This window comes from Zonotrichia albicollis, chromosome 5 (genome assembly GCF_047830755.1).
Source record: "Zonotrichia albicollis isolate bZonAlb1 chromosome 5, bZonAlb1.hap1, whole genome shotgun sequence".
Taxonomy (NCBI): Eukaryota; Metazoa; Chordata; class Aves; order Passeriformes; family Passerellidae; genus Zonotrichia; species Zonotrichia albicollis.
This window is the reverse complement of record NC_133823.1, coordinates 10,003,766-10,029,617: the sequence shown is the minus strand read 5'-3', so window position 1 is coordinate 10,029,617 and position 25,852 is coordinate 10,003,766. Positions and strand designations below refer to the sequence as shown.

At 40.8% G+C, this 25,852-nt stretch overlaps 1 protein-coding gene across 4 annotated transcripts; it reads right to left on the bottom strand.

Moving 5' to 3' along the window:
- Positions 1-111: 111 nt before the first annotated feature.
- On the bottom strand, positions 112-25,852 carry PKD2 (polycystin 2, transient receptor potential cation channel). Of its 4 annotated transcripts, XM_074540743.1 has the most exons (16): positions 25,223-25,850; positions 20,068-20,181; positions 17,403-17,536; positions 16,798-17,048; positions 16,310-16,534; positions 15,158-15,386; positions 13,522-13,692; positions 12,936-13,117; positions 11,865-11,985; positions 9,926-10,024; positions 9,484-9,605; positions 8,689-8,806; positions 8,258-8,421; positions 7,315-7,462; positions 6,295-6,561; positions 112-6,180 (listed from the first exon to the last, which is right to left on the bottom strand). In XM_074540743.1, exons 1-15 carry the CDS (start codon positions 25,833-25,835, stop codon positions 6,328-6,330), a joined length of 2,925 nt encoding a protein of 974 aa, XP_074396844.1. In that variant the 5' UTR covers positions 25,836-25,850; the 3' UTR covers positions 112-6,180; positions 6,295-6,327. The 4 variants fall into 4 exon arrangements, with proteins under 4 accessions (XP_074396844.1, XP_074396845.1, XP_074396843.1 ...); XM_074540744.1 differs by having other exon boundaries at positions 112-6,561; positions 8,258-8,418; positions 25,223-25,852; XM_074540742.1 differs by having other exon boundaries at positions 112-6,561.

The window sequence follows — 25,852 nt, the reverse complement described above, 5'->3', positions numbered from 1 at the left end:
TTTTCTGTGCCAGTAACTGGAAGTAATTGCTTTTTCCTTGTAGTGCATGTTCATTAAGCCAAGAATAGATAGCAAACAGGCTAGATACAGCTAATATATCACCCAGTTGAAGTGGTCATGTCCCAGGAAGAATATTTAAAACTTACACAGGTTTGGAATGCCATAATTCAGAGCTCTATATTTATTTATTAAGAAGAAGAAAAAAGTAAACTGCAACTTAATGCTAAGAGCAGCCTAAGGAGTAAATCCGTATTAATTGAGAGCTTTTAATATGCAGAAGGGCACTGGCAAAACTGAAATCACTGGTATTCAATTCTACCCTTTTAGCTTCTTATTTGTGCTAAAAATATTTAATTATCAATAATTACAATTGTTGGAACAATTCTTCTGGAATAAAGAATTGTTTCAGTGAATTTTGAAGCAGGTTAGTAAGCTTGGTGGCAGAGCAGTATGAATGGCTTTTGATGAGGAGGCAGAAGGCTAGACAGCATGGAAAATACACATACTTGGAACAACTGAATGACAGAGGCTGCTGACTTTTCAAATGACACATGTAAAAGGCCCATGACACTGACTAGGGGATTGGTACTTATTTTTCACAGTGTACCAAGGGTTTGTAAGTTGCATTTGTTCAAAAGCAAAGATTTAATTAACAAGTGTCTGAGTGCTTGCTGACCCTCTCGTTCTCACCATGGGCCCACATGTTTTACTGATGAAGCCACTACCACTGTCTGGATGCTTTGGGCTGCATAAATAAAATGTCATCATCTTTCTTGACTTCTATGCTGGTGGATAAAATAAGAGCCTTGTAGGCTGCATACTAACAACCTGTGAGGAAAAACATTTGTTTCATTTGGGTTTTCCAGAGGCATTGAGAAATGTACTTGTAGGTTAGCACTCCACTAAAACAGAGAATAAATCAATAAAAAGGTTTGCAGTTCTGTGTTTTTCCAGTACAGAGCAAGAATTGGAAAAAACCACCATAAAGTACAGAAAGAATTTATGTCAGGTGGACACTGGAAGCTGTCAAACAATAATGATAATGAATATATCCACTGAAAGGGAAGAAAGAAAACAACTAGGATAGCAACATCAGAATGATTCCGTGTTATGGATTTGTAGTTACTTCAGTTTGCAAATTTTCTCTGGGATGCTGATATACACTACAAGTATTCAAACTTTTATTTCCTGGATAAAAATTTTCAGTATTCCATGCTACAGTGCCAGGTTTTCCACACACTTCATACAAATGATCTTCTAAAAGAAAACATCATAATTTAGAAAATTTAAAAAAAGATGAACAGCTTTCTCATATTAACTGGTAAATGCCATTTTTATAAACATCAACTTGCTGTCTCTTGAATATTCAGGGAAGTGCAAGTGTTCACTTTGTGTTCAGCTGTGTTTTTTTATACAAAAGCTATATAGCAGGAGGAGAGAGTATATAATCTGGTAATGCAAATAGCAGCAATGCCAACCAAGGCTCCTGGAGTTGCTCCCCTGGATCCTCCATGTGACACACTTTTATTTGCTAAATAATCTGTGATTATGGATCTTACAGATATGAACAACTTCTTTCAGCCTAAATATTTCCCTTTTTTTTAAAAAAAAAAAATTAGTTCTCCTGTCAGATAGATCTTATTTTCATCTTCCTGTGCCATAAAAAAAGGGAGAAGTATCTTGAACGTAAATGCTTTTCCTCTCCCAATTGACATCTCTCTCCTCTTCTTGCTGGACATGAAATTACAATCAGTTAAGACAGTTAAAGCCCTTGTCAAACCTGTTTCAAATAACTGAGCCAGGAAACACAGCTGGCCTCTATTACACAGCTGTGGCATCATAGGAACACTGAGAGAGATGGAAATTTCTTTCCAGTGCTTGCCAGCTCTGCCTTCCTGCAGCACAAGGTTTCTCGTGGCTGCATCTTCTGCGCACAGACATCTGAAACTGAGGAGCTGGGGAACTCAGGCTGACAGCATCCACCTCAGCTCCAGGAAAAGCTAGTAGCAGTACAGAAGTGCGGTTACCTCAGACCTTGGAATGAATTGGTAATTTCAGGTTTAGCCTGAAAGGAGCATTCTTTTCCTTTGAGTGTTTCTTGGAGTCTACATCACACCACTCTCCATGCAGCAGTGAAAAGCAGCAGCCTGAGCAGCACACACAGGCATTTTTGACAGTGTTAGGTTTTTTTTTTGAAAACACATCTACTGTGACTTCCCAGAAAACAAAGCCTAACTTTTCTCACTGGAAATTATTTTTTTCAAAACTAGAAGACTTAAAACCTGACCAGGAGTTAAAACAAATTCTAACTCTGAAAGAGATGAATATTGTTGATTTGTTTTTCATGAGTAATTCCTTAATGAGCACTTTGTCCCCTGTGAGTCTCTGCTAATCTTTAACTCTTTCCATGACTTTGCAAATGAATAAAATTACTGGTCTGAACTTTTGTCAACATGTCACCAACAAAACTGTGGCTGATACAAGCTGTCATGATCCTTTGGCAATCTTACTGCATTGACTACTAATGGCTTTTTGAAAACCACACAAACCCAGTACACTCCCCACATCTCAAAACCCTTCTTGCTCCCTTCCTAGTACCCCACTGCTGCTAGGCCTGCTCCAAAACACCTGAACATCTGGCTGTAGGATCTGCTCTCACATTTTGTCCAAATTCAGGCCTGTTACAGAAGGCACAAGTTTGCTGCTCCTTGCATCCTGGGATGCAGTTTTAGTCTCCCTGACTATTCCTTGGAGTAGAAACAAAGCAGAAGAGCTGCCAGAATCTCCAATCCAAGGAAAATCCAGTGTTTTAGCATTACTGGTGATTAGGCAGCATGTTTGTAGCAGCCCTTTCATCCAAGCTAGAAGCAGCTGAATGTGTGCTAAGGCATCAGTGTGAGGAGACACAAATAAAACACAACTCTTTGAATGCCAGTCTGTCACCTGAACCATTAAGCTGCCACTCCACCTTTCTGCACCTATTTTGCATGATCAGTGCTTAAAACCTGGAAGTCCTTGTTATACAAGTGACAATTTTTTGCAGACTTTTAATCATACATGTCCCCTTTTCCTCAGTTTTTTGACCAAATTTTTCTTCTTGTTTTGATTTACTGGAGAAGAATCTTGGACTATACAAGACATCCAAGTAATGCCCGTGGACATGGAAGAATTACTCCAAAAAGCTCTTACTCTGAATAAGCACCTCAAACTGCACTTCCTGAAGAAATCTTCCAAAATCAGCAATATTACAGCATACACACAATATCAAATAAATAAATAGATAAATCAGTAAAGTTCCCACTCCCCACACACTGTGACTTTTATAGTGCACTTATTAAAGGCTTAGTATACTTAATAAATTCAGTATGTATGTATTTCATTAAAGATTGAGATGTATTTGCATTAATAATTCCATTTTCATTAATACAGTTTCATTAATACAGCTGTCCAGAGAGAACCACGGGTTTTACATGACAGCCTGGGTTTTTCAAGCTCTATTCAAACCCTCCAGATGCTATAGTATTCTCTCCTGAAAGAAGGCGGGGGGAAGGGGGAATAGAGAAAAAAAATACTTAAATTACCCAGCAATTAATGAAGAGACAGTTACTAGCAGTGGGAGCTGCTAGCTGAAGTAGTAGAAAGCAGACCTGCGCATTTGCAGAAACACAGATCTGAAATAAAGTGTTAAAAAAGGACTGCTTGGGCAATGAATCAGTAGGATCAGCCCAGTCCACTGTGTTCATTTACTCCCTCTGCTCCCTTTATTAGGTAATCTGAGAATAAGATATGAGCTAAAAGAAACACAAATAAAATGCAGGATTCTTCATGTTCCATTATAAACAAACCAGGTGTAGGCTCAGTATTTGCTTTGTAGGTTATATAAAGTGTTTATTAGGAAATAAAGTGCTCATTCTTGATCATTGTAGAAGACTTGCATAATTAACAGCTTCCAAATAAGACCAAACACTGTACATTACTATGCATAACTGTACCTTTGTAGTAAGTGACAAAGATATTATAATCTAAAACTGAAAAATGCATCAATAAAATGTTTGTAACATTGATCAAGTGGCAATGCACTTACTGCAAGGCCCACTGTCCACACACATGGGTACCCCATGGAAACTTATTGCACTTCAAGATGAAGTTTGTTATCAAGTAACGACATGTTGCAGAAATATACCCCAACAAATACAGCTATTAATGCAAACATTTTCATAATAAACATATAGTACAAATGAAAGGTGAACTGAGTGACTGAATTTACATTTTGAAACACATATTTTGGATATGCATATAAAGACAAGGCTCTGTATATTTAAATTGCTTTGGTATAGTATTTTCTATTTTCCTTGCACACCTGATGGCCATGAGGACAGCTGGTGTTTCTCTTTGGTCTGTTTACAGTCAAAAATGCAGTTCAACACTGAAAAGCTTCCCTCAGAAAGGTTTCTGAGGTGTAAAACCCTTCAATCAAGGCAAGTGAGAGCTTAATCTGAATGCCCTCACCCTGCACAAATGGCCTACCCCCACTGTGCTGTGCACTGTTTTTGCAGGTTCATGAGGACTCTTGTGAAAGGGTATGAATTTCTTCCCAATACAGGACCAAATAACCCACACAAGAACCACAACCTGCTCTCCTACATAATTCTGTTCCCAAGACACAGCTGCTAAGAAATTCCAGTACTGAATTTAGTCTTCCTCCAGCTAACATTAATTAGATTTCTGTGCATATGGTTTGTCATAAAATCAAAAATGGAAAGGTGTGAATTCTGTTTAGTTTTAGCAAGTTTCCTGGTTAGAGGAAAGGCATTCCACACATCCAGGCAATGCCATTGCAAGAAGGTATGGAACATAGAAGCTTTGCCTGGGCAGCACTCCCACAAGAATGAAGAGACACTAACTGCTTGTTGAAACAGAAGGCACCAACATAACACATGTCACTTACACTTTGTTAAACTGGCCTTTTCGCCTCTGCATATGCTACTAATAGCTAAGATGTGGCTGATTATGTGGCTTCCCATTATCTTTTTCACCAGCTCTCAGTCTTTAAACACCAGAGTACTGCCATCTTCAGGAAAAAAGCACCACTGACAGCCTTCCTCCTAAACCAGCATTCCACACTTGGAGACACATTCCTAGGCAAAACTGCAGACGCTGCCTCGGTGGTCTCTACAGGAAACCAACAGAATTGCAACATTGCATGTCCTTTCAAAAATAAAGCTTCTATGACACAAAGCAGAGGGAATACTAAAAATACTAAAAATCAGTGATTGTAATACAAACACCTTCCCAAAGGAATCCTGTGTTGCACCTCGGCAGAAAAGTCTATGTAGAAATGTAGCTAACCACTTCACAAGCAGTTTAGTTAAATGTAAATACAGACCACATCGTTGAGATGTGATTAGAACTTCACATGGCACAAGATCAGATTTTCACACCTGTCAGAAACTTCTCTGCCCCTTTCCCTGTCACACCCAAGGAAAACTCAGTGGTTTTCAATTTTGTGTGCTTTTAAATAATGTATTTTCTGCAAAGTAGCTGTAGTTATCTAAGAACCTCTGGAATGTTTATCCCAGAAACACATTAAAAGATAGCATTAAAAAATGGGCACTTTGCAACTTAGCTGAAAATTATTATTTTAGTTGGGTGTGAAGAGTACTTCTTGCTAAATGCTACTTGTAATGCATTCAGTTTCTACCACAGAATGATGTAATTTACAATTGTACAAACTAAGTGCACTTTCTTCTGCTTAAAGAAATGTACCTCTCAAAACAGGAAAAATATTTTAAATTAAGTAAAATACTAAGTATACCAAGAATAACTCAGAAAAACAAGTAGAAACTCCTATTTTTAAAAAAGTGCTGGTTTATCTGTCAGTTGTTATAATGAATAAGAAAAACTGATGGCATATTATTTTAAAATTTGCTTTTGAAAGTCTTTAAAAATTTTACTTTCCAAGAGGAAGCAGAAAATTAATAGCCTCTCAGTATGTCAGCCACTGCACATTATTTTGTCTGAAGCTTGCTGCTCTCATGCAAATGTTCCCAATAATATTTTTATGGAATCAGATTTCTGTCCTGGTAGATGTTTTCCCACTTGCTATCCATTCAGTTTCCAGCATTTTTGTTTCCAAGGGTGACACTCTCACTGCTGGCATTACACATGGCTTATGCAGGCCTGAAAATGATTTATGGAGTGAATATTTACTTCTACCCACCAGTGAAAGACTTCCTCAGGGGTCTGATCAGAACGGTCCCCTCGTGCTGGGGAATTCGCTGACTGAATACTGACCTGAAACATGTGGGATCTCCTACAAAGCTGAAGCTACACATAGATGTTGCTGCCCCCATTTCCTGCTCCTACATCAACGCCATCTGACTGGGAGGAGGATGGCCGCGAGCTCCGGCAGCGCGGCTGGCCGCTCGGTCCCAGCGGCGTTCCCAGCCGGTGGCTCATTTGAGAGCCCATGTCGTCCGACTCCCAGCGCTCCAGCTCCTCTCGCACCAGCTGCTCCATCTGCTCCCTGTGGATTTCACTGCTCCGGCCCAGTCTCTCATCCTAAACACATTAAAGGACATGAGCTGGAAGTGCAGCTTCCAAACTGAATCTAGGCAAAACCCTATACAACCACAAGAAATTCTTATACCACATGAGTACTTCCATAGGCTAATGGGGATACAGCTCTCACAGCAAACTGTTTTATTTCCAGGGATGAAATTAAATGCCCAGTTTGCCACCTAGGAAAGCACAACTTGTATTCCACCTGACAGATTTTAGCATCTACAAAAATAACACATTTCTCCCACTGGCCATTTCCAAAGGGCCCTCAAGGAAAAAGAGAGTGAAAGGGGAAGCAGCAGAAGTCAGGTCACTCTCGTGACAGAAGTGACCTCCCCCACCTGCCACACACAGTCCCAGAAGCAACAAAGGAGAATAAGAGCAGGCTGCACTGGATCCCATAGACTCTAACATACTAGTCCACAAAAAATATTGTATTAATCCCAACAGACACCAAGGATTGGAGGAGCTGCTTCAGCAACTACTGCTGTCCAGATCACAGGTTTAAATGGTGACACAGGGCTGCTGTAAAACATGTTGTCATATCAGAATCTTGAATCATGTTCCCAAAATTTCATGTTTTAAATTTCATGTTTTCCTAACACCTAACTGAAATCACTCACCTACTGCCAAAGCAACCATTCCTCTTTACAACCACTCCTTCAATCCTGCCAAGCCAGGCAGTAGGAGGAACTGCCAACAGAAAGGAAGACATTCAGGTTGTGACCAGATCACAGAGAGTGAGTTTCTTACCTCTGTCACTCCATCTAACAGCCTTCCCAACACATCTCTTCTTTTCAGCTTGGCCCTCTCCATGGCTTCCAGCTTCACGATAACAGCATCGATCTTGGAGACGATACTGCCAATGGAATGCTCCATGCGATCCACCCGCCTCATGAGCCTGGGGGCAACAAGTGGGAGCTTCAGTGACTCGGACACCGCCCAGACAGCACTGTTCTAGCATGTCATAGCATGTCAACACCAGGGCAGACAAGGATGAGACATCACTGTTATCCAAGCCTCTGACTTCCCACAAACCTACCATCCAGGAGGGATAAGGTATACCAGAGGAAGAAAGTAAAACAGGGGCAAAGCACATGGGGGAAAAAAGTACATCTTGCACTCTGCTTTCACTGCTCTTAGGGCATCATCATGGAAATTTGTTGATTCCAGTTATATAATTCTTTATTTAGCCGGTGTTGCTGTAATTAATTAATATGGAGATCTATCACTTCGGACAAAATACACACTCATGAGTAACTTAAATCTTATTAGAAACAACCATTAAAGCTCTCACTGAACTTTAAATAAACTCAAGCGTTTACTACTGAAAAAACCACAGAAGTATTTTCTGGCATTATTGCAACATGACCCTTTTCTCTGACTTTTCAGTGACAAGGTTTTAAGGACAGGGGTTTTGTTGCTGGTTTTTTTTTTTTTGTTTATTCTGATTTTCTATATTCTAACCAACTCCCATGAGGCTCTCTAAGGCCCTTCCAGTTCAGATATTATTTGAAAGCTACTAAAAGGAGTGACTTATGCACAACAAAATCCTAACACTTGCTTTCATAAATAATTTGATTAATATCAAGGAGAGAATACTATATAACCCAAAGAAGAAAACCCACAATAAAAAAAAAACAAACAAACCAAAACCCAACATGCAGATTTGTCCCCCTCGGAAGGATTGACTTACACTTGGAACTCTTCATAGGAAACCCCACTGGAGCTGCTGCCCCTCCTCCTGGAGCTGTGTCCACTGTCTTCATCCTCATCCTCCTCAGAGTCATCCAAGCTCCGGGGGAAGCTGCGGCTGCTCAGAGGACGTGGTAGAGAGCTCCTATCCAGGTCCAGATCCTCCTTTGTGAAAACACAAGCCAGAGGGAGAAAGAGAGAGAGAGAAGATGTCAAAACCCTTCACCTGTATATGGGGGATGGTGGTGTCAAGGCCAAAGAGCTCCTGTCCTCTATCAGTTCCCGTGTGCTTTTTTACAGCTCTGCTCAGCCAGCCAGGAATGACAGCAAAAGTGAAGGGAGACAAGAAGATTTTTCTGAGGCAGGAAACCAGCACGGGGAGCAGACTGGCAGACAATGCTGGCAGCATCCCACTCCTAATGCTCAACTCACCCTCTCTTTCTCCAGGTCATCTCTCATCTGCTGATGTTCATGCTCTGTCAATTCCTGGTCCCCATCCTGATCATATTTGGTAAATATTGCTTCAATCTCTGCATCCGTGTGCCCCTTCCTGAAAAGGCAGTAAAAGCAGTTCCTTCACTTTCCATTTTTCAGATGCTGAAAGAACTCTGTATATTAGAAAACATTTCACTTCAAATAGACTTTCATCCTCAAGACAAAGACATTCCAGTGTTGCCTATAGATTCACAACACTGATAAAAACCCCTCAGTCCTTATCCTTCATTAGTTAAAGCATCAACCTTCCCGACATTGAACATTTCTCCTTCACTTCACAACTCCCTTCTATATCTCCTTGATTTGTACCCTTGCCTTGGACTCCCAACTGTCCACAAACTCCTGCAGCAGTCTGACAGAAACATTACCATTTTCTCAAAGGTCTCTGAGGAAATGGTAATGTTTCTGTCATTTCTGAGGAGAAATGGTAATGTTTCTGAGGAAATGGTAATGTTTCTGTCATTTCTGAGATTTCTGAGGAGAAATCTCTTCCTCAGAGATTTCTGTGTTTTTATCCCCAAAACACAGAAGTTCAAGGAGGTTGGACCCCAGAGCCCCAAAAACCTTTCTCTGGTATGTGATGCCAACACCAGCCATAACGCAGAGAAAAACACTTTGATGTGTGTCTTTATCCACATTAGTGTGCTTCTGCTAGAGGAAAATCACATCAAAAAGTTAACATCACAAGTCCCTGGATATACTATTGAAGATAAGAAGTAACAATTCCCTTACCCTTTGAGATCCTGCCGGAGTTCATCAAAATTGAGTTTTCCTCCACCTTGTCTCAGACTTTCTGAAATGTCATCAACAGTAGTTTTCTTCAATTTAAGTTTGATCATGGCTTTATTGTAGCCCTAAAAGAGAAAGTAAAATTCTGCTGTTTTTCATGAAACGAGATTCCTAATAAGTACATTGATTACAGAAATCAGCTACTGTATAATCTCATTCAGTGTGTTCAGTGTGATCATTCAAGACAATGTCTCAGATGACTGAAATACATTGTGATGGGAAGTTTTCACTCATTTAATTTACACTCAGCTCAGATTAATTTATTTTAACTGAGATGTGTACTCTCACTGGCTGCTGCCAGCTTTACTTTGTACAGTTTATATAGTATTTTATGAAATAAGTTCAGATGTGAAGAATAAGATGTCAAACAAAACACTACATTTACCTTCCTGATAAGATCAGACAATTCCATTTCTGCCTTCTGCTGTGCCATATCTGATTTGACTTCAGAGTAGGTATCATTGATAATGGCCAAAAACATGTTCTGTTCATAAGAGAAAACAAAAACGTTGAAATTTCAAATTTCAACAAGACTGAGCCCTACTACTCCTATGACCTTGCTGTGCAGACCTTAACATGGATTTTGTTTCAAAAGGCCAGAAGAAAATGGTGATCTGTTTAAAATGAAACTAACATCCAGAGCTTTATATTGAAATATGATACGCTGCAGTATAACAAATTTTAATCAACATCATTGGTTACTAACATAACTGGAGAATTCCTTTCCAGAGACAGTTCACAGCTACACGCAGCAGTGGCAGTAAACCCTGCAAAAAAAAGCTTACATAGGTAACAGCTGTGAATTAATCCAGGCAAAAGGGCTGGCAACAAAAATGCCTGAGGAATCAAGTTTACTGTTAACTACTCATCGTGTTATAATCAGCACAAAACAAAGGCTCTTATCTATTTACAGCTCCGCTTGCTTTTCAAACTAAAGATAAAATCAAAAAGCTTAAAATCAGGCACTTGGCATATATGGCACCGGCTCTGGAAAGAGCTCTTTCTGGTACAGAGAAAGGAGAAAATATTGGTCTCAATAACTCTGTGCCAAGCATGTAACTTTATTAAACCATGCTGTCATTGCTGAAGGGCTCCTGCTAGACATGGAGTAAACATGACTGAATTACAAATTGCATATTCAAGAAGAGTTACTCAATTTACTGGCATGCTCAATGTAGAAAGGCAATGTTATCCTCTGTTTCCTCATGCACTTAAAAAACATGCTTTGGGACAATTTTTCAGTGCTGTATCTTTATGCATTCATGCCCAACACCAGAGAAGTAAGAAGTAACTTGACAATTCACTGTTGTGCTATTTTCTGCTGCTATTTTGTCCAGCTTTAAGAGTTGGTGCTTTCTGCCCATCTTCCCTAACTGAATTTCTAGGTCTCAGACTGGTCTGAAGGGACTTGCAACAACATTTCATTCAGACAAAATGATATTAAAAACACCACAAATTATAGTGAGTATTTTGGATAACCTGCTCTGACTTCACCTTTCAGTGCTTTTCTGTTGCCCCTTGGAAAAAAGAGATTTCTTTCCCTTGCTGGACACTAGACTGTTCCTCTGGAACACTTTAGGTGCAACAAAGCAAATAGGAAACCTGCTTTATGTGAACTTTTGGCACATAGTGACACATTTGTTATTTTCCCATTGAATCCTGGTCCATCTCACCAAACACTTAAATTCCTCACAAAGATTTAAAATTATCTGCATCCTTACCAGTGAACTTCATCCAAGATGAAGTATTTTCCCACAAATAAAATCTGAATGCCATTCCTCCTCATCTCAAACAGTAACAAAAAGCTGCACTAAGTTTGAGGGTCACTAAATAACACTAAAAATTATGATGATACAGGACTGCTGAAGAACCATGCTCTTGCAGCAGGCAAAGCTGTGTGTGGCATGAAGGAACAAAGCTGTTGTAAACCCAGCCAGCCACACATTAGAGCAATTTATGAATCAAGAGACTGCATGGAACAGTACAGCTACTTTTCACCAAAAGAGACAGCCTTGCTGTGTCTGACAACCAGGCACTATTCAGATTTTAGAAATAAAATTAATAATAACAATAAATTTAAAATGTGGATCACTACATGAGAATGACAAAAAATATACTATGCAAATCAATTTTACATGAGGAAAAACAGTGTTAAAGAGTATAGTGAGGAAAGAGTGTAGTGACCAGCATGTAGCAGTCAGGCCCCTTCATGGGCCATACACTCATCATTATCAGAAAAAGCCCCAAAAGTAGCAGGAGGAATCAAAGGACAAGTGATGCAAAAGCAGCCACTGACACACCCCATATAAACAAAGTGTACATACCAAAAGAATGAAGAACATAAAGAACACAAATGTAGTGAAATAAACAGGTCCCAAAATTCGATTAGCTTCTTCAACCTCTGTGAAGTTGAAGTCTCCCAAAATGATGCGGAACTGAGTAAATCTTAAAAAACAAAACACATCCAGGAGTTGGAGAAAATAATACTGGAGCTGTGTGAGGATTCTCAAACTATTTTATTCTAGCAGTGGGACTGATAGGCTGCAGAGAGATCTGCACTCTTGTAACACTTTATCAGGGTCTGCAAAAACAATTCATCAAGCACATCTGATAGGCATAACCCAACTCACAGTCAGGTGCACACACAGAACAAAGCCATGGGGCTTATTTCTCCTTTTTGGTCACAACAGGAAGCAGAACAAACTAACAATTACTACTGTGAAGCTCTTAGACCCAGTCCCATCTTCCTCACACACATACAACCCCAACCCTCTCCCTCTAAGCTGGAAGAAGCTTGGCAATTTATGGCACCATCAGCACATTTCCAGTCCCTTCGCTTCTCTGCAAGAAACTCCTTGCAACACTGTCCCAGTGTAACGGAGCAAGGGAAATCAGTGACTGAACAACCTACTAATTTCCTCAGTTACAATCAGGTTGTGTTGCACCAAATTGATCAAGGAAAAATTGATCAGCAATCTTATATTAAGTCCTCTCTCTCTCTCCTGGATTCCAGATACTTATAAATTTTGTGGCTGTCTAAGATGGACTCTGAGTCAACCAACTATGAACACTATCAGGAACACAACCTTATTATGCATCCAGTATTTCAATAAGCATTTAACCACTGAACATGGAGTCATTGCTTTGTCTAGGAATGTAACCAACCCCTGTAAAAATTGTATCACATCAACCCAGCCCTGGCATTTTTAGCTTACTGCTCTGACAGCAATAATACAGAGATTAAAATGTAATAAAAACGTGTTTGCTACCAGGTTATATCAACAGCAGTGTGCCTGCAGCTTATCTGCTTAGATGGATATCACAGGATTTGCCTCTGATAAAGTAACTGATTCACCAACCAAAATCTTCTTTCCATTTTTTATACCTTAACTTACATGCAATCTTGGAAAGTGCTGAAGTCATCAATTTGAGTGCCAAAGACAAGATAGGCCAACTGAGCATATGCTAAGAAAATAATAAAAAACATAATGGCAAAGCCAATTACATCCTTGACACAGCGAGACATTGTGGTGGATAACTGACTCATCGTTCTGTTGAAGTTAACAAATTTGAAAAGCTGTTAAAAGAAAAAAAAACAAAGAAAAAAGCTGAAAAGAGAAGGAAGACAATTTCTTAACACAATTGCTCTTCACTCTTTTACATGAGATGTCTTGAACATGGCTAGAGACAAAGCAGTAAGAATTACTGACTTATCAATTGAGGAATAATAAAAACATTTCTTAACATGTCTGCTGACAAAACACAAGGACTGACTACTTTTTCTAGACCTAAACAAGAGCTGACTACACCTGTGGCAAATTACAATTTAGCTTTTCGTCTGCAAGAAGTTATCACTGCTCTGACTTTCTCACATGATTGACTTTGAGAGAAACACGAGTAAACCTCAAATAATGTGTCTCATGAAACTCAGAATACTGCTTACATTCTAACAGTAGAATAAAGATGTGTGTCCTGAATTACCTTAATCCAGACAAAAAACACAGTGACTGCAGCAATGTTGTTAAACTGCATTTGCCAATATGCTAAGGGTTCGAAATTGGGGAATGAGTTCTGATCTTCCAGCAGCTTCTTCAGGAGCATATCAACCGCTGATGTCCTATAGATGTTAATTCCTATAGCTACCACAGACAGCTGAGGACAAAAGAAACACACAAATTAACAAAAAGTAATTAGGGCTTTAAAACAACTTGTTTGAGACATCTATGTCAGATAAAATTAATATGTGGAACTTCATGCATTTCAGAATAAAACCATCATAGTCCTGGACTACAGACAAATAGTCTGGGAGTAAGAAGATTTAAAAGTCATTTCCTTGCCACTGTTTGTGAACAACAAGATAACAGTAGCAGCTAGCAGGATTACAGAAGTGATGTTGTCGCAGAGAAGAAAATGTAAGGAAGAGAATATGACAATTCAAACAGACAAAGGTGAAAAAGAACACAGAACAGAAAGACAACAGTAGCCAAAAAGGTACTACAGTTTCTCCAGAGCACAGACTGAGCAGTATTGCCCAGAACAAGCAACAGCAGAGAAGCTGCAGTTTTACCACAGAGGTTTCTTGCTTTCACTTCTGCAAATGTTCTGTTCATTACTGTAAGTGAACACTTCACCACATATAGAGAGTCGTAAGTACATAATCCTACATTTAAACAATGCCCCTCAGGCAACGCATAAACATAGAATTCTGACCTCTTGTGTGATCTGAATTTTACACTCACAGTAGAATACTCTTCACTGACTGTAACAGCAAAGCATTTTTTCCCTGCCCAACCTTTAAGTGTAAAAAAACAGCACACAGTTCATGTAAACATCCTCCTAAGCAGCCATTCATTTACAAAGGACTGTGATGCAAGTAATATTCCCCTGGATTACAAATACTGGCTTCAAGACTTGAAGCCTTTGATTAATCCAAGCCTGAAGATACAAAACAAGTATGGGACTGGAACTGTTTCAGCATTTCTGGCTTTGTATACTTTTGGTAAGCACAGCTTGATCTGAGTCCAGAGAGAATTACACTATGCAGCTTTATATCCAAAGCTCATATTTTCTAGCACACTAAGATTACTAAAGTGCAACACTGTCCACTTAACCCAGACAGCTGCTAGCACTCTACAATTCTGAGGCACTTCTGCAAACTTGGTATTAGCTGGTGAGTATTTAATACCAAGATAAATCTCCTTGTGGTTCTTTGCAAACATATTCAAATCCAAGTCCTATTCCTTGAAATGTAAATCACTTCTTTAAAGCAGATGATTTTCTTATTTGAAAGCCAGTGCAATAGTCTGTACCAGATATGTAGAAGGGATGGCAAGTTTGTCACCTTCAGTAAAAGTCTGTATAAACAAAAACTGAAAATGCATGGTGGACAAATACTATAACTTTGCACCAGGCTGAAAGCACTGAAGACAGAACAACCAACTTTGTGAAACACAGACTAAAATTGTCATATTCAGACTGAATACCCTAATAGTCTGGAAGTATCCCTTCTAATGATGGTCCTGTACTTTAAAACCACAACAGGAACACTGAGTAATTCATGTCTCCCACAAAGTGCACTCTAGAAAGCAATTTTAGCCTGATTACAAAGATTACTCACCACAATGATAAGGATATCAAGGCAATTCCAAACACTTCTGAAGTAGCGCAATCCATGAATGCGAATTTCTAAGACCTCTTCCACCATATAATACAGAACAAAAAGACAGAAGGACATTTCACAGGCTGCCAGGAAAAAATCAAAAGTGGAGATGTAATGAATCAGCTTCACAGGCTGAAAGTGCCAAGATGTAACCAGGCCTCCAGTGGCTGGAAACTCTATTAGCAACCTGCATTTAAAAAAAGACAAAGAAAAAAAGAATTTGATTTAACAAGAACTGATGAAAAGCACTACTAAAAGACATTTGGATTTATTTGTATGATTATCTAAATAATAGAAACAAACCCTCACATGATTCCAATTTTTCACACCAACAAAAGTTGTAAACGTGACCACGCTCACTTTTGACTAAAACTCAAAGCCTTTCAGGAACAGTGAGGAAACAGAGACTGAAAGATTTGTTTTCACCTCTGCCTGCTTCATTCTGTCTAAACCAAAGGCTGACGCTCTACACCCATGTATTTACTTGAATATGCCAACTCTCTAGAAACGTCTCCTGCAAACTGCACCCAAGGCATTGTGGCATCAGGAAAGCCGGGACAGACTCCATGAGGAGTCTCACTTCTTTGACAGGGAGGTATGGCACTTCAGCTGTCTATCTCTTTTACACAAAACATACACTCACCTATGTGGGATTCACGTTCTCTGAACCTGAGAGAAGCAGTGAGAGAAGCAGAGAAAAGAATTATCAAAACAATTCTTATCTCATTCGCTGCTCCTGTGTTGTGCCAAAGCAGAATGCAATATGGAGATTATTTACCCAAAGTGATGGTGTTTTGTTTCCTTGGCCTATCAGGGCCAAGCACATGTGCAGACTGTCAGTCAGCAGACAGTCACAAGATTCTGTGCAGTTGGGTGCCTGTGCAGATTCAGTTTAGATGTAATATAGTGTAAAATAATATAGAATAATATAGTATAATAAATTAATTAATTAGTCTTCTGATATCCAAGGAGGAGTCCTCATCATTTCTCCCGGACATCAGGCAAAAATATCACTGATACACCTATGTCCCCAAAACAAAGCCATCACAAGAAAACCCCAGGTCTACAACCCACACCGTGCAATGAACACTGTCGTGGTTCTGTTCATACCTGATCACGCAGAACAGGTTGATGTTGGCATTGTACACAGAGAAATCAATGAAGGCTGCTCTGGTTCCTCTGTCCAGCCACAGGTTCTCCTTCAGGCTTGCAATCTGCAGAGCTGTCACTTCTCTGGTCCTCGAGAGGTCTTGGTAATAACCAGCCCCGCTGTATGTGGCAATCAAGCCCCAGTGGCTGCTGCCATTCAAATCCTTCTCATTGGTGTATGTCCAGCTAGTTCACAAGTGAAAGAGAGCACATTGGTCTTTCCACTTTCAACTTACAATTAATAAAACAGACACCAACAAAACCTGACCAAAAAACATGCATTAGCTACTAAATATACTTTAATTCGGAGGGTCCTTGCTACAAAGTTTTGATGTAACCTCTGAGAAAGAAGTTACAAAGTTCCTTTGACTAACACTGTAAAATTAAGATAGAAAAATGGGTGACAAGTATATAAAAAATGAGTATGTATCTACAGGAATGCTACGTACGCAGTTCCATTCCGGAGCCCAAAAGGAGCAGTATCTTCATTAGCTACAGAATAGACATCATAGCAGTCTTTGATTTCCTCCTTTAAATCTTCAGGTATGGAGCAGGAACCATTTCTGACTTTCAGCTGCCGAATGCGAGGCACTCCTAGGAGCAGGTTCTCATAATAAATAAAGCTTTTGTTTTCTGCCATGGTTTTGTTGTTGTACCACATTTCCCAGTAAAGACCATCCAGCAAAGGGCCTTCTGTGAACTGGGGAGGATGACAGAACTTCAGTTTGCATGCTGCCAGCACTGTTTTTGTAGCTCTTCATTCCACAGAAGTGTTAGAATTGCAGTTAATAATTTCTCTGACATAAGACTTTACTATTACCTGCCCTCCACAGACATCCCACAGGCCCTACCCTGCCCCACCAACATTATTTGGGCTCTAAATTTTCACGTATTAAAGGCCTACTTTGTTCCATAGCTTTGACATTGTGCACATAGATTTTCATGCACAAGTCTGACCACGTTAGGAAATAAGATTCTAAAGGTAAAATTTAAGGTTCATGACAGTACCAGTGAACCACAGCAAGAGAGATATAAAAACTTGGGTTTAGATTACCTTCCAGAAGTCATCCATTGTGGACAAAGTTTTGAAATCAGTTTTCTCCGTTTTTGACACAGGTGTTTCCAGGAAGAGCTGTGACATAACCCTTGTATAATAGTACATACTGGAACTCACTGTCCCATAAGTCACTGCAGAAGGTTTGGTAAGGAGTGAGAGATAAAGGAATGAAAGAAAGAGGGAAAAAAAAAAAAAAACAGCAAAAGCCTTTATTCGTTTCGAATGCATCAGGTTGAATTTGTACAGATTATGTAGTGGAACTATTAAGCTCCAAAACAAAATCCACACCAAGTCGCATTTATCTGTCAACTGTGATTAAAATACAAAAAGCAGTGAAGGTAGACTGATCAATCAATTTGTAATACTCTCTTCTCCTTTCCACATCTCATTCTATTATTAATGCTTCTACCAAAGTAAACCTCAAGGAAAAGAAGGCACAATTCAGCAGTCTGAAGGGAGGCTGGCAGGGCCTTTTTAGGTGGTTTGTGCTACCCAAGGCATGCATGGAGAACTGGCACAGATGGCACAAAGACCTCAGGACAACTATGCTCTGCTTAAGCAGATAATGACAGTCAACCAGGATACTGCAGGGCACTGGGAATGACATGGATTAAGCAATGAATGTCCGGTACAGATATACAGTGCCTTTAAGAGACACTCCCCACAGAAAATAAATGACTGTATTAGTCCTTTTCCTCACACAGGGCCAAAGGTATGACTGAGGGCCACAGAGCAAAAATATGGAATTATGTACAAAACTAAGATGGGTTGAGGAAATAGTCTTTGGCATGGGTATTTATGGGGAATACAACAGAGTACAATGGAACTGATAAAGGAGCCTGATATCCTAGGCCTGATCAAGCAGAAACCTTGGGAGAGACAAACACAGATAAATTCTCCCTGGGCAAGAAGTGAGCAAGAGATATGTTGTGAAACTTTTGTGATAAGACAATGTTACCAGGTAATGTAATGTCATGAAGAATGTGCAACCAATGGGAAATTGTTACCAAAAACAGAACCTTAATGAAGTGCCATACCAGTAAAACCATATATAAATGCCTTGTATTCTCAATAAAATTGGCTTCTGATCCAAGCTCAGATGCTCCTGTCTCTCCATTGCTGACAGGTACTGTTACCACCTGTAAATACTTGAACCACTCTGTGGCTAAAACTCAGAGGAATCTGAAAGATTTGGCCTACACTGAACATCACTGTCAGTTTTGATAGTTGTTTAAAATTTATAACTTTTTTTTTCCCTTAATAACCAGAGAGCAAAAACTATTTTTAACAGAGTTCTGCTGTGCACATGGATGGAATATATCACGTGACTGTGCCATACCTGGATTCTCTCTAAACATTACTCTCCAAACAGCAAGAGAACAAGAAATGCTCACAGCATTTAGCCTGCACTGGGAAGCACTCTCCTAGGGCATGCAAGCCACAGGCCAGACTGACCTCCAGTTATTGCTTATATGTAAAATACAAAGGATACTTAAAACATACTAATAAGTTAGCAATATCTCCAGATATTTAACACACTACATTTTTCCTTTACTCTGTTCGCAAAAATCTTTTTCTGTAGCAAAACAAACAGTTAACAGCCTGTTAAGAGCCAAACTTCTTCTGCTGAAACAAATTTCACTTTAAAGCAGACCCCTCACTGCAACACTTCTCCTGGTGCTACAGTGCTACAACTGCTTTCTTCATAAACCTGCTCTAAGCACTATTAAATTAGTCAGGAAGGAAAAAAAACATGATATTTAATATATAAACATGCCTGCAGTAGAACATCAAAACAGTTGTGTCAATAGTATAAAATTGGGGCTTTTAGTAATTCTGTTATGTTCAAGCAGAGCAGACTTGCTCTCAGAAACAGTCTATCAGTGCAGTTTTGCCTTTGCTTTTCCACTCTGAGACTCCTCTCACAAAAATTTAAAACATCACTTTGTTGTATTAAAACTGATCATAAATGGCAACTCAAGAGTCACCACCAGCATTTCAGCCATTTAGGGCAGAACTGTTCACACTAAAAAGTGGAGACTTGAAACATACTGGCTTTCTAAAGACACACCAACTTAATGTGCACATTTTGTTGGTTTTCTCTCTAGCAAACAAATAAAGCAGATATTTTGTAACTCCACAAGAAGTTCTTTCTTGCATTGCAAATTTAATGCTATTGTGTTCTGTGCTCTTTAGTGTTATGATACTTCATATACATCAACATACAACAAATGGCACAAACCACAGAAGCCTCCAGCTGTGATCTGCATATAACCTTGCTGATGAACTTCAAATGTGGTGATTCAATTATTTGTCCTGGATGGCTAACTCCTCCTCTTCATTTATCGTTTCTTCTCGGTCATTGCAAAAAGTGTAGCAGAAGTATTACACTGCAATGTGGTACTACAATAAAAAAATGCTGTCTAAAAACAAAGAATAAGTCTACTATCATCCTGCCTGAAGATTCTAAGCTTGTTAAGATGCAGAAAGTTGTAGTATCTTCAGTCTCAAGCAACAGCCCATGTGCAGAAAAAAGAGAAATATTTGATTCCAAGTATTTGCCTACCTGTCTATTAATTCTCCCACATCAAACAACCTCCTTTCTGGAATGACAACAAGCAGGTAGTACAGAACTGATGCACTGGTGCTGGATAGTACTTACAGACACACAGGACCACGAGGAAAAGCATGTATGTGATCAGCTCCCGTAAAATACTTTTCAAGTACTGCTCTCTGCTTGTGTTGCTCTCTTCCATGAGTCTTGTCCCCCACAGACCTTAAAAGGAAAAAGACATATATAATGATGGGCACAGATGTCTGGTACAGATACACAAGTGACATAGTAAGTGGTGTTGAAAGCTTAACCTTTGTCATTGCTGCAAGTTCTTCTATGGATTTTAAGTTTAAGAAAGAGGAGCTTTGTTTGCAGAGAGAATGGGGCCTGAGGCAGTATCAACTATCAATGAGATACCATAAAATTTAGGAACAGTTCAGCAGAACTCTAGCAGAATCTGTGGAAGATTTGCAGAAATACTGTTGCTTAGAACCACATGGTATAAAAACAGATACAAGCATACAGAGACATGCACAGACAGCCATCCTTCAAGAAATGGAAATGCAGTGCTTTGGTATGTTATCTTTTAAACATGCAAATCATTGTTCAATGAATAAAAATGCACATTCATTATTGAGCCTTCAGAAACAGTCTTAATTTTCTACATGAAAGGAGGATACTTGAGTCAAATTTATTTTTAAAACACCGTATGATAATCTTCCTCTCTCAGATAGGCAAGAGACACAGCAGGGATGTTGGTGAGCATTTCTGCATGGTTCCTTTCCCTGCACAACAAAGAGTTATCAGTTATCACAGCTGAACTCCCTGCCTGGTCCTCATTCCATATAATGCTTGACATTCCCAAAAAGACAGAGAAAGAAGCTATTGAACTCTGGTAATCTCTTCCAAGTGGGTAACAAAAAAGCAAAAGGATCTTTTAAATAGAGTCTTTTAAAAGGAACAACCACCTCAAGATAAAATGCAGTTAGCAATCACCATCCTTACTTCCTATGCCTAGTACAGAATAGAAAAAAAGCTGGGAACAGCTGCTGTTGCTCAGACTGCTCCCTTCATGGAGCTTCTCCTCATTTAAACCTAAAGCAAGGCAATTTGACCTCAGTTTCTGATCAGTGAAAAAGCATTTAAAAATAAAAATTCACTCCTACAGAACTGCAGTAAACTTCCATCCTTTTCAGGTGTTTTAAACAGCTAACCTTTCAAAACATCCTTTACATTCATAGTAGATGGAAATGTACTAACCTCAAACTCCCTAGGAAAATCCTGGGTCCATCAAACATACCACAGCAATTTGAAATGGAACAGTAACAAGGGATAGCCAAAATGCATTATAAACCTGACAATGAAGTTCAGTCAATCTGCAAGCACTGCTGTAAGGCTAAGACAATGGGCTAAGCTGCCAGCTGCAGACCTTTGTTTGCTAACAGAGATGGGAATAAGGAAGCTCTTACCACTAACTGCATAAATGAGAAAAAAAATGTCTTAGATGTTTCTTCTTAGATGTTTCTTTCAGCTACCACATTTTTAAGTTGTGACATAAACCTGGAAACCTCTCTTGCATGGGCACAGCAAGCACTAACAGTTTAAGCATTAATCTCTCTTCACATGGTTTAATTGGTAACTTACGGCCTTCCCTAGTGTCAGCCCCCAAACAGGAGAGCTTTTCCAAAGCTGTTCTTTAGGGCCAAGTTTGAAAATGTGCAGATAAAGACTGCAACTTTACTACACGAATGCCAAATCCTCCCCATTAGGTCATTCTTGAAGACAAAAACAGAAATCCAAGAACATTTACTGAGTGCCAAGGTGCAATATCAAACTCCAAGCATCCATTGGTTTGACCACAGCCTCCCAGAATTCCCACTTCTTCCTGGTCAAACCACCACATCACTAATAATAATAACTCAATAAATTCAGCCTCTAGCACAGCACTACGTTGCACTAGCAACCTTCATAATAAAGGCAGGAAGACATTATGGAAGAGAGGAAGAAAAGGCTGGAAAAGGCAGTGAGCTAAGCTGGTGAGAAAGCCAAGTCCCGGCTGTCAGCAATTACTCACCAATAAGATATGTGGTGAGCAGAAGCAGAAAGTTTCCAAACTCAAACTCTGTCATATTAGACTGCTATTAGGAATCAAGTCAGCAAAGAACAGAAAGTTACAGCAAAGAAAAAATCCAACTAAACAGCACCAGGGATCACACAATGATTTTTGTGTTAAATGAGCTAGCTTGGAGCTTTCATTCGCGGTAACATTTTTGCAATATAAATATTATTCCCCTTTTTCTCTTGTTACAATATTGATTGAGATGCATCAAACATAGTAGAGGTAAGCACTGCTGGATTTGACATCTGCTGCAAACAACAAACCTGTTTTGTTTTCCTATATACATTTGCTATTCATCAACTTTTTGACATAAGCTGTGTATTTTTATCAAATAAATCTGCAACTAGCAGTTGCTCATACTCTTTCTGTATGTAGCGGTCTTCATAAAAGTATCAATTAATGAGTGACTGTGACGGGTATTTTGCACCTTTATATAGCAATAACTAAGAAACCCTTTCAAGAAATGCCCAACACACATCAGTGATGACAGACATGAGGACATGGCAGCACTGGGTGACCAAGTACAGCTCTACAAGGCAGGATTACCTTTCCAGGCTGGCTCTGGAAATACACCTTGTTTTTACCCATCAAAACTTCTGGCAACTTCCTCCTTAAGAGAGTAGAATAATCAGTCCCTCTTGTCTCAGCATCTGGGATATTTGCTGAAGAGAGCTGTAAAACTAGAGGAACTAAAGGCACTTCACAAACATTCATGTTAGAATCTGAACAGAATCCACATAAAGAAGAACCTCAACTACTGATAGTCAGTTCTATTCACTTAGCAACTCCTGTTACAGCAATCACCAAAATCCCAATACTTTAAATCCTCTCTGCCTTTTTCTTTCATAACTCATGGCAAGTAAAGTGCAATCTGTCATTGAACATTCTTCAATACTAAGTGGCATCTTTTTTGCCATGGTGACTCTATCACTTGTGATATCCAGAGGATTGTTCCCTCTGGTTGAATTCTGTCTAGTGAGATGCAATTCTGTTAAATAAATCTATGCCAACTTTCCTGTAGTCCTTGAAATAGAACTGAAAGCACCATTTCCAGTCTTCAAAGATACTCATGGACATCCATTGAATATCTAAAGAACCATGGAGTATTCTTTCCCATAGTAAACCCACAGTCATCCTTCAGGTGCCCAATAATAATGTCAGGCTTGCAATCAGCCCCTTTAAACTGTGCAGCACAGGGATCACATCCTTCAGATAAGGTGCTACCTATTCCACAGAGGTACAGCACTCTGCAGCACCTCCACAGCACTGAAGGCTCACCCAGACATTTACTGTGCCCAGGAATTTATGGCAACATTCTCATCCAAGAGCCAGAAAAGGATCTGTCGACCACAGTAACTTTAGCTACACTTGCCTACAGAAGGAGGTCAGGAATCATCAGAAACTGTTTTCAGTACTACTGCACAAATCACAACAGAGATGGAACAGGAGCAATACGTGCCAGGTCACCACCAGGTGACTCACATTCACCTCATGTACAAACATTGCTGTTTTTCACCACAGTTGAAAACATGCACAGGAGGCTCCTTCTTGGCAACAACTAAAATGAAGGGAGCATCTGAAGTATAAAAACTTTGTAAAACTTTTTATAAAAGGACTTAACTTTCTCCATGTGAAGCAGCTCTTTTCCTAGGAAATTACACATCTCAGCAATGGACTAAAACAAACACTCTACTGGAGACTCCAAACAGCACAGTGCCAATTCATGCCCAACACAATTATTACTGGTAGTTCTTCCCGGTTATTCTGGTTTCTTGCTATGAAGTGACTTGGGTCATTGAACATGGTCCCAATAAAACCTGCTAAAAAGAAAACATGCTGTCTTCCATAATCTCTGCAAGTCTGACTTGCATACCACTAAGATATTGCAATGTTCAAGAGGGATTTCTTTCGGTGCAATACAGCCAAAGCTAGAGAAATCATTACAGCAAATAATCTTTGGATGCCCATGAAAATCAGAGAAGGCACAAATCCTTCCTTAAAGTCAGGCTTGTTTTCATAGTTCCACTGATGCCATGGCAGCCAGTAACAGCAGCACTATCTCCTATCTTCAGAAAATCCACATTTCAGAAGAAGAATCTTTATTTTCTAAATATGGTTTACTTTTTCTGCAGCTTTATAACTATAAAGATTTACCCGACACCGATGCTCTGTTCAAAATCCTTGTACTTTGAAGCTGACATTTTAAGCTTCTCTGAAAAGAAAGGAAGATTTTCAATGTGTTCTCACAACCTTAAATCCAAAGGACTCCTCATCCAGCATTCTCTCTGCTGCTGTCAAATCAACCCTGTACAAGGCCAGATCAGCAGGAAGTTACTGCAGTAAGCTTTTAACGACACCTCAAATGTTCACATGATATGCGCTCAGTTTTGCTTCCAACTCTGTCCCTGGTCACCACTTGCGTGGCAGCAGACAGCACTTGACTGTAAAGGGCAGCACCAAGGCACTGCACAATACTGCAGAAAAAGAAAAGTGATTCAAATACCCTCCCAGCAGCCCACTGTAAGTATCCCACCCCATCCTAACCACTTCTATAGAATGGGGTTTTGCTGAAAATGAAGCACAAGCATTCTGCCCCAACCTTCCAAAGACCTGGTGGTGAGGCAGAAAGCCAAGGTTGGAAAAGACCTCTGGAGATCATCACGTCCAACCTATGACCCAACATCACCATGACAATTTGACCATGGCATCGTGTACCACGTCTAGTCTTTCCTTAAATGTCTCCAGAGACTATGACTCCACCACCTCCCTGGGAAGTCCATTCCAGTGCCACCTTTTCTGTGAAGAAATTCATCCTAATGTCCAACCTAACCTTCCCCTGTGCAGGAGTGTCGTACACGGAAAGCAGTCAGGAGTAAGACCTGGGAGGCAGAGAGGTGGGGAAAGGAAGGAGCGAGATGTGGGTGCATCTGCGTGTGCTGGGGCCATAACCGGGACGGGGATCAGAAGACAGATGCGCACGAAGAGATGGGGACATAGAGGCACAGGATGGAAAAGGACACGGGCAGAGGAAAAGGAGCACTGCAGGCAACTACAGAGGAAAGACTACAAACAACTCTACAGGAAGCGGCACCCGCGCCTGAGGAGCCGGGTCAGGGTGCGGGGTGCGGCCCGGGGCGCTCTCACCTCGCAGTCTCCGCGCCAGGCGCTTGGCCCAGGCCGCCCTGCGGGGCGCGGCTCCGTCGGGCGGCCCCGAGAGGCGGCCCGGCCCCTCAGCCCCGCCGCGCCCCGCGGGGCCCCGCCGCGCCCGCCGCCCGCCGCCCGCCGGGCCCCCGGTGCCGCTGCCCAGCGACGACGCGGCTCCGCTGCCCCACTCCACGTCCATCTCCAGCACCGGCCCCGCCGCCGCCGCCGCCGCGTCCTCTTCAGGCTCGAAGCCTGGGTTGTCCCGACTCCAGGCCTGCCGCGAGCAGACGGAGAGCGGCGGCGATGGCGGGCAGGAGCCGGTCCGCGCCGCCTGCCCCAGCCGCTCCAGCTCCAGCTGCTCCCGGCCGCGCCGGCAGCCGCCGCCGCCCGCCATGGGCCCCGCCACTGCTGCCCTTTCCCCGCCCTCTGGCGAAAAGCCCGCGGTGCGGAGGGAGATGTAGTCCCCCTGGCTGGCGGCGGGAGCGGTGGCCGGGACCTCCTCCCCGCCGTCCTTCTCCTCCTCCCACGCCTCCCTCCGCTCTCCAGGGCAGCCCTGGAGCGCCCGTGCGGTAACGGGGCAGGGCCGGCTCTGGGTGTTTGCAGTCCCGCTCATCCTCGGCGAAAGTACGA